At 40.2% G+C, this 10000-nt stretch overlaps 1 protein-coding gene across 1 annotated transcript in view; it reads left to right on the plus strand.

Moving 5' to 3' along the window:
• pcyt2 (phosphate cytidylyltransferase 2, ethanolamine) overlaps positions 1-7353 on the plus strand; it is a 15415-nt gene extending 8062 nt beyond the window's left edge. The window contains exons 4-13 of the mRNA XM_060859446.1: positions 25-91; positions 220-304; positions 472-513; positions 776-914; positions 2039-2121; positions 2456-2533; positions 4575-4640; positions 4766-4831; positions 4977-5065; positions 5546-7353. Coding sequence (XP_060715429.1) covers positions 25-91; positions 220-304; positions 472-513; positions 776-914; positions 2039-2121; positions 2456-2533; positions 4575-4640; positions 4766-4831; positions 4977-5065; positions 5546-5654 — 824 coding nt within the window. The 3' untranslated portion in view covers positions 5655-7353. The remainder of the gene's footprint in view (positions 1-24; positions 92-219; positions 305-471; positions 514-775; positions 915-2038; positions 2122-2455; positions 2534-4574; positions 4641-4765; positions 4832-4976; positions 5066-5545) is intronic.
• The last annotated feature ends 2647 nt before the right edge of the window (positions 7354-10000 follow it).

Genomic DNA, 10000 nt, shown 5'->3' on the forward strand with positions numbered 1-10000 from the left:
AATGTGTGTGTGTGTTTGTGTCAGATGATATCACGTTAACGGCGGATGGAAAGGACACGTACGAGGAGGTGAAACATGCAGATCGGTACAGGTGAGGCGTCTCAAACACACACACACACACTGCAGGTGTTTAAATACGATGATGAAGGTTATACAAGCTCATGACTGGTGTGTGTGTGTGTGTGTGTGTGTGGGTGTGTGTGTGTTTCTACTCCACAGGGAATGCAAACGCACCCAGGGCGTGTCCACAACTGACCTTGTGGGACGCATGCTGTTGATGACTAAAACTCATCATACCAACATGGTGTGTGTGTTTTTGATGTTTGATTTTATCTCTCTTACTGATTACACTGAGACGTTACAGATGAAATACACTTGACTTTCTCTCTCTCTCTCTCTCTCTCTCTCTCTCTCTCTCTCTCTCTCTCATTTGACTCTCTCTCACAATTGTTTTTGTTTTGTTCTCTCCAGGATAACTCCGATTACAAGCAGCATGCAGATAACTTTGGAAAGGTGAATCTGTCTGTCTGTCTGTCTGTGTGTCTGTCTGTCTGTGTGTCTGTCTGTGTGTCTGTCTGTGTGTCTGTCTCTATCTGATGCCGACCTGTGTGTCTATACGCATTGTGGTCACTAGGGGTCATGTGTGAGCTGCAGTCGTTGTCTCCATTTTTTTGCTCTTCATAGTGATCTGTTGTTTGTAAAAACAAACATTTTGGAATCTAAAATTCACTCGTTTGTACTTATACAGTAATAAATGTGTGTGTGTCCTCCTCAGGGTCCTAAAGGCCACAGTCCCTGGACCGGCGTGTCTCAGTTCCTCCAGACGTCTCAGAAGATCATCCAGTTTGCGTCTGGTAAAGAGCCGCAGCCAGGAGACACCATCATTTACGTAGCTGGAGCGTTCGACCTCTTCCGTATCCTTCTGACTGCTTACTGACCACACGGTACAGCTCCGGTTAAAGGTTCCAGCCATTTCAGCTACACCTGATACTTAATTAGTGCTTTCACTGTTTGCAATAAAGGCCACAGAATCACCATCACAAACAACTCACCATCATCAGTCCACTGAGGACGTGTCCCAAACTAACACACTCTCATCACTACACAGGCTGCAAAAACACCATCATTAGTCCACTGAGGACGTGTCCCAAACCAACAAACAATCTTGTGGTCAGTTAAAGGTGGGGTCTCAGTTGTTTGAAAGCCAATGTTGACATTTGAAATCACCAAAACAAACACGCCCCTAACACAAATGGGTCCCACCCCTGTATCGATAGCTCCACCCACACATACATACGTAACCCAGGCAACTAACAGAAAGAAATGTGTCTTTATCATAGCTGAAGTGAAGAACAATACGATTGTAGATAAACAAACAAGCAAAAATGACACACAAACATAATCATGTAAAGGACAAAGACATATATTAGTTCTGTGTAACAAAGCAAAACCAACGTTACTCACCTATCGAGAAGGAAAAAAGCGCCTCGGCGTCCCATCGCAGGCCTTCCTGCTCCTTCAGTTCTCTCCAGCGCTGGAAAGCTGATCCTATATTAACACGTCCTACTTCTTACCTTATCGTAAACCTTTCTTCACTTTCTTTCTTTGTTTTTATCCTCCATGTCAATGTTAAAACCGCTTTCTGCTAATGTCACACATGCGCACTGAACACTCTCTCTGCCACATATTGACAAGACACGCCCCTTTCTGCTCATTGGCTACAGGTTAGTTTTGTTTTTTGTTTAGTTTGTTGTCCCGACTCAGTTTTCTGCAGCGTTTCTCAAACAACAGAGACCCCACCTTTAACACTCCTACACCCAAATAAAATGCCCCACTTTCTAATTAGTCGTAGTCAACTTTACTCTTATCAGTGCATTCTGGGTGTGTCCCAAACCACATATAGACGTTTTTGTAATTAAGTGGCCTATACATAGAGCTGTCGGTTTTAAATAGCAGGGTGTGACCTCATTAGCACTGAATTATAAAGCAGAAGTGTGTGTGTGTGTGTGTGTGAGCCTTAATCCTCTCTGACTGGTAGACATCGGCCACCTGGACTTCTTAGAGACGGTATTCAAACAAGCTGAGAGACCCTACATCATCGTTGGGCTGCACTTTGACCAGGTGTGTGAAGGAGAATTTGTCCAGGCTGAAGCATCCTAGTTCACAATATAGTGCATATTGAACGTAAAAAATCTCTTAACTCACATCGGTCCACTCTGGACTCGTCCAAAAGCACAAATCTTAACGATTATACCGGCCACATAAACACCGTTACCAAGCCAGCACTGAATCTACTGAAGACCTGTCCCAAATCACACACTCTTTATACACAGTGTACACCAGATTACACCTGCATCACTCCACTGTGCTCAGTTATAAAGCATTTATAAAAGAATTAGATTTTGTGTGTGTGTGTGTTTGTAAAACTGTTAAATTGTTTGTATGTGTGTTACAGGAAGTGAACCGCTACAAAGGGAAGAACTACCCAATCATGAACATCCATGAGAGAACTCTGAGTGTGTTGGCTTGTCGGGTGAGACCACACACACACACACACACACACACAAACCTTTGCAGTATGTGCACAATACTTTGCAGCGTGATGTTGGTCTAAGCTCATTGGGCTATTCCATAAAAATCAATTTAGTGACCAATATTCATTCATTTTCTACCGCTTATCCGAACTACCTCGGGTCACGGGGAGCCTGTGCCTATCACAGGCGTCATCGGGCATTAAGGCAGGATACACACTGGACGGAGTGCCAACCCATCACAGGGCACACACACACACACTCATTCACTCACACAATCACACACTACGGACAATTTTCCAGAGATGCCAATCAACCTACCATGCATGTCTTTGGACTGGGGGAGGAAACCGGAGTACCCGGAGGAAACCCCCGAGGCACGGGGAGAACATGCAAACTCCACACACACAAGGTGGAGGCGGGAATCGAACCCCAACCCTGGAGGTGTGAGGTGAACGTGCTAACCACTAAGCCACCGTGACCCCTAGTGACCAATATATTTAGCAAAAAAGACTATAAATATGATTCGGTGTCTTGCGTAAGTATTCGTTCTCTTATTTTACTGGAAATAAAATTAGAATCACTTGTGATAACTTGTGATATTTAAAATCAACTTGTGTGTGAAAACTATTCACGTATATTAATGTAGTGTGCATAAGAATTCACCCCCTAAACAATGTTAAAACAATGTTTTAGTTTACATAACAAAGATTGACTTATAAACCTTTTTTCCCCACTGGTGAAACAATTACACACACACACACACACACACACACACAGACTAGCACTATGTGGTCCTATGTGGTCCTAGTGTGTTGTGTCCTGAAGTATTAATGGAGGGTTTTGGTTAACCGTTATAGAACCGGTTCTGGCTTGTGGTCCGATGCTTATATTCTAGTGTGTGTGTATAAACACCTGTATAATCAGTCATTTAGTTGCATCTTACTGTCTCTTTAATCGGCTCCATTAATCCCCGTTAATCGGCTTGCGCACGCGTCTCCGCTCGTCCCCTCTTTCTGCCATCACACACATTCCTCAGGACAATGGACCAGTGTGTTCATCACGGGGGGGTGGGGAGGGGGGTGGGGTTTTTTTTACACTGGTGCTTTAGAGTAGGAGAAAATGAAGAGCACTGGGATTGGAAAGGGAAAGGACAAGCAGAAATGTCTGGAATGACTCGCTGTGTGCGCACTGTACTGTCTGTAGGCGAAGAGATCCGGAAACCTTCTCAGGAGTTACTCAGAAATTCAGCATTCCAGTTCTCTTCCAGTTCTCTTAAGCACTTCCAGTATTTTCCACTAAAACGAAAAGTATCTAACGGCAGCGTTAATTTATGATCGACGTGTTTTTCAACCACGTTTTTGTGTAGTTTAAGCAAGTCATCGCTGTCAGACGGAATCCTCTTATCTCCAAAACCGTTATTCTTCAGGACATTAAAAAAACGCCGTACCTTATCTGCAGTGCACAGGGTTTAGTCCGCGTTGCAGTGGATTGTCTTGCGCTAAATTCCTGTCCTCAGACGAGCACCAGAACTAGCGGGGGTCAAGATTTTTTTTTCTTTGAGCCCAGTGTTTTGAAGACATTTACCTCAGAAGACGTGTTGATTCGTTGTGACTCTTCTTGAGGAGAAATATGCCGTGAAGCTCTCCCACGGAGTGAGGAAGAGGTGGACAGTTGAAGTGTCCAATGGAGTTATGAGATTTGCGCTCAAGCTATTTTCAAGACTTTAGATTGGTTAATAACTTGTAAAAATAACAGACCCACGTGGGGACTGACCAATAGCATCCATATGTGAAAAAATATGAAATTGACCAAATTTGGACATACGGGGTTTCCGCCCGACAGCGACGAAGTGTTATTTACTATACTAGTGTTAGTCACACACTGTGATCACAGCCGTGTCCCGAATGACGTCCTACGCTCTAGACGCTTGTGTACGAGTTTTAAAAGGGTTAATGTCGTCTCAAACGGAACACTGACAGGTTTTTCTAACAGGAAGTAAAAGCTGTTTCCTAAATCGTGATACTGATTTTTGTTTTTCAGTACGTGTCAGAAGTGGTGATTGGGGCACCGTACACCGTAGGTAAAGACCTCCTGGACCACTTTAAGGTCAGTAAACTCCAGCTTGCTTTCAAGCACAACAGAATGACTAAAATTGGAAGGTGACGTGGTTACAACATGACTGACGGATGATCGGCGTGAACGCGACTTGCTGATTGGTCGTCTCTCCGCAGGTCGACATGGTGTGTCACGGAAAAACGGAGGTTTTCCCAGATAAGGATGGATCTGACCCCTACGCTGTGAGTGCTAATGACCTGGTGTTATTACAGATTAATAAGGGGTCCAGTGAAACCTGTTTGAAATAAAGACTCTTGTGTTATTTGTTTTATATTTTGCTCGCCTGTAGTCACATGACTCACGACTCGTTATAATTATGATTTACAGGAGCCAAAAAAGCGAGGAATATTCAGGACCCTGGACAGCAAGAATGACCTCACCACTGATGACATCGTGCAGAGGATCATCGCTAACAGGTGTGTGTGTATGTGTGTACATATGTGTGTGTGTGTGTACGTATGTGTGTATATGTGTGTGTGTGTGTGTGTATGTATGTGTGTGTATATATGTGTGTGTGTGTATGTGTGTACATATATGTGTGTGTGTGTATATATGTGTGTGTGTGTACATATGTGTGTACGTATTTATGTGTGTGTGTGTGTGTGTCTGTGTGTGTGTGTGTGTGTGTCTGTGTATATGTGTGTGTATGTGTGCGTATGTGTGTGTATATTTGTTTGTGTGTGTCTGTGTACATGTGTGTATGTGTGTGTCTGTGTACATGTGTGTATGTGTATGTATATATATGTGTGTGTGTGTGTGTGTGTGTGTGTGTGTGTGTGTGTGTGAAATAGTATAGCTCAGTGTCAGTCATGTTATCACACAGCTGTCGTATTTCTGAGTTGAAAATCTAATCAGTGAGTCTTAACTCCACCCATTATTTTTGCTCGTCCCCTCAGGCTGGAGTTTGAGGAGAGAAACCAGAAGAAGGAGGTGAAGGAGATGGCTGTGATTGAGGCTCTGAAGCACAATGCTGATGGAGAGAAAAACAAAGCAGCTGCTCAGTAACTGACACAAAAAAAAAAAAATCAACCAAAGGGCTTGAAAATTTTCTTCTTTAACTTTTCCTGCTAGCTTTCCTCTGTCGTCTTCTCTCCGTCCGTGTGAGTGCGTTTAACGTGTCTCGGCATCAGCGTGTCCGTTAGGGGCGGAGCTCTGATAGGTAGATAAAGTGCAAAGCTTTGTAACTGATGACGTTCACACTAGTGAGCGTTGGCCAGTGGGCGTGGCCTGTCCAGTGTTCAGATAACAGCAGTAGCTATGAACAGCTTCTAAAGCTAGCAGGTTAAACATAAGTGAATCTCATGCACTAATCAGGCGAGCTCACTGTTCTGGATACGTGCTCTCTGTCAACATTCTCTGCTACTTCATCTCTCTGAACACGTTTAATAAGCGTTCTGATTGGACAGGTTGAGAGGGTGGGGTTTTCTGCATCAAAATGGGAACTAATGTTGATTTGCCAGCGAGGAGCTGAAGGAACGAGGAATTTTATCATTCTCATTACAGCGCCACACTTATTTGCATATTAATGAATAAAATTAACCGTCGGCCTGCTAGCGTGAACGTAACGCCGTACAAAGCACCCCACTTACCCAATGTGTCTTAGCCGTCAGCCAGAAGGTTTTTTTTTTTTTTTAAATTGATTTTCTTTGTGCTCTCTTGACGGCGTCGGCACATCGGGTTTGTTTTTGTGAAATGTTCTTGTACTGTTTCTCCACACCTGATAGCGTGTGACCCTCTGACCTCGAGTCTGTACCATGTTAAAATATAACAGAGTAACACAGTGTGTTCAAGTGGGACGTCAGAAATTTCTGACCTCGAGTCAGGAGGGAAAAGTTACCTGGACGCCACTCAGGCTCTCAGTTCCTCAGATGGGAAATTGAGATTTTTATCTTGTAGATTTTTAAAAAAAATAAATAATTAAAAAATCTCCGTACTGTAAAGCTGCAGGTTTAAAGTTTTAGCATCCAGGAACTAATTTACCTTCAGAATCCACACTATAATAATAATAATGATAATAATAATGATGATAATGTGATACTAAAAACATTTTAGGAAATCGTAATAAAAAAGTCTTGAGGTGAGCCGTATTTAAACTGTAGGAAAAAAACTTTTCTAACTGTTTTAAGTAAAGTTTTTACATTTAACTAAATACATGATGATTCTTGTGGAATTTCAAAATAAATTAAATTTTTAAAAATAGTGAAATGTGATTATTTTTTTTTTTTCCATTTTAAATGATGCTTATAATTTGTAAAAACTATTTTAACAGCAACAAACAACCCCACGGAAGCGAAAGCCTTTACACCGAGACGTGTGCCGCGTCTCCCAACATTAAACAGCTGTAGTTTAGACAAAGCGAGTTCCCTTACAGTAGTGTTTCACACGAAGAGAACCGTTTTTATCCTCCACACTTCTTCTAATAAATAATATCAGATTAAATAACACAACAATGATGCTGCTTCTGGATTGAAACGTGTTGTGAGGTGACGCTCCCTGGTGAACGATCTCTCATGAATGTTCTCATGAAGCTCATGAATGTTCAGCTCATCAATTTGCCATATTTATTATAATCTGAATGTATCAGGTTGTGTGTGTGTGTGTGTGTGTGTGTGTGTGTGTGTGTGGTTTGTATCAGCAAGATTTTTCCAGAAGCGACGTTTCTCGAAAGGAAAATGTGTGAACACACGTCGTGAACACGCGTCGTGAACACGCGTCGTGAACACGCGTCGTGAACACGCGTCGTGAACACGCGTCGTGAACACGCGTCGTGAACACGCGTCGTGAACACGCGTCGTGAACACGTGTCTTGATCACTGCTTCATATCAGTCAGAGATTCAAGAAGTTTGGTTTGTTTGTATCGTGCAATTTTTTTTTCATTCATGTCCCACTGCCACATTATCGATGACTGATTTTATAAACACACCAATAAACCCTGTACCAAGAAGACGTCCGTGCAGCGTGTCCTCTGTCTCACACACAATACACACCATCCTCATTCTGCTGAACACTAATGAACCAACTGCACTAATCAGTTGTCAGTAAAATTGTTTTAAATTGTGTAGTTTTAATAGATTTGTACACTCTAAAAAATAATTCGCTAAAAAATTAAGGTAACAATTTGCATGCATCTTTTCAAGTAGCTTCAACTCAGTCATTATTAAGTAGATATCATGAACCTTTTATAGTTAGACTAACCCAATTTGTTTAGTACAACCAACATGATTTGACTTAACCTCTAAGAGCTTAGTTAAGTTGAAACGACTTCATTTTAATTTCAAAGATTTGGTGATATTAAGTGGTCAAATTATTCTTTATTTTAATTCCATTCTACTTAAATATGTCCATGCAAATTGTTACCTTAATTTTTTTGAGTATAAGTAACTTATTTCACTTCAGTCAGGAGAAATAACAGCAATTCCAGTTTTATGATGAAACTGGTTTATTATAAAACCAGTGCCAACTTATGTACAAAAAGGTTTTAACAATGCTTTGACAAAAAGATAATTATCCAGGACTAAAGTATTTTTTCAAGTAAAGTCAAGTAAAGAATCAAGTATTTTTTTAGTAACATGGTAGGTACATATCAGAAAAAAAAATAATAATAATAATAAATCACAGGGAACGTGAAAAATGAATTAAAACAACAGACACAATTGCCAGATTATTGGGTCCACCGAGCTGAAACTAAATGTTTTCTTCCTTTTTTTTATTTTATTGAACATATAAACTACAGCCTTCAACACATAAACTACAGCCCCCATAAAGTCTCAAACAAATACAACACTGTAACCTTCATGTAAAAAATTGTCAAAATTACAGCTGCTGTACGTGTATGCACAACAAAACATTTATACATTTATAGGAAACATTTCAGGAAGACAACAGTTTATTGTTTAAAGACATTACCTTCCGGCTAGTTTTCAGACCATCCAGCTCAAGAATTATTTTCTGAAACACCTCAAAAGTATTTAGATCCTTTGTGTAACTGAGGTTGAGAGCATATATCAGCCCCATTAGCAGGGCACAGGCTCTGGATACATCCAGGTCTTGCAGGACATCCGTTCCCTCAATAATAATACTGGCGCTAGCTGGGTCAAAATTTGTGGCACCTCATCATCCTAAGTAGATCAAAATCAATGTCAGTGTTTTAAGTCATATTTAAAAATGAGTAATACAAAGTACAATGTATCTGAGTGTAAGTGTCTGATTTACATACCAAGTGCTACCAAACATACCAAAATTGCAAACTTAAAGAAATGTGTCAGCTGCCTAACCATCAAACATAATGCAGCAGATTGTATATGAAAGAAAAATAAAAACTTTAATGTTGTAATGGCAAATTTACAAAAAGCTCAAGGTTTACAAGGTCACATGGATCAACTGTGAAAACGTAAGCGTCAGAACAGCAGATAAAAATGGCACGCACACAGATTGTCATGTTAGGTAGTGTCCTTAAATTAACTTGCTTATTATTTAACTATTTAACTTGTTACAGGTGTATGTATGTATGTATGTATGTATCTATGTGTGTGTGTATGTATGTGTGTGTGTGTATGTGTATGTATATGTGTGTGTGTGTGTGTGTGTGTGTGTGTATGTATGTAGATATATATGTATATATGTGTATGTAGGTATGTATATGTGTGTGTGTGTGTGTGTGTGTGTGTGTGTGTGTGTGTGTGTGTGTATGTGTAAGTCTTAATCAACCCAGTGTAAACTTTAAATTCAGACGACACTAAACGTGTTCGATGTCAATTAACATCATACAGCTGCCACTGTGAAACAAAACATAAAGTCTATTTTGAACACACTAGCTAGCTAAACGTCTATTAACTTTAGAATCGATGAATTAGCTTAAGTCAAACTGTCTTTTCAGTTTAATGTGTGACAACAACGATTTACTTCAGTAAAGTTGGCGCATATTCATTTTTTTTCATATTTAGGTTCATAAGTATTTTGTCCACCACGGATTAAAGCTGATTTTGAGGGAAAACACGGTTGTAGCTGCGTCTCTACATTACTACGATAGAAAAGAGGTGTTATTTGTGTAGTAACAGTGTTTAGCTCAGGAGTTATTGACTCAGGAAACTCCAATCTGTGAATATGTGACCAACTTTAGTTAAGTCAACGATTTTTTTGTGTATTTCCACTTTGCAATTGTCCACATTTTCATTAAGAAAAACTTTTTTTTTACTTTAAATATTATGTTAATCCTCCAAAAAAACATATTTTCCCACAAAATCCTTAATAATATTATCAATTTTATTTTAGCAAGAGAGTCTTTTTTTTACCACCCCGTCACGGACAATATGTATGCCATAAGAGTAGTAAAACATAAAAATATATTTTT

Source organism: Tachysurus vachellii, chromosome 23 (genome assembly GCF_030014155.1).
Source record: "Tachysurus vachellii isolate PV-2020 chromosome 23, HZAU_Pvac_v1, whole genome shotgun sequence".
NCBI classification, from domain to species: Eukaryota; Metazoa; Chordata; class Actinopteri; order Siluriformes; family Bagridae; genus Tachysurus; species Tachysurus vachellii.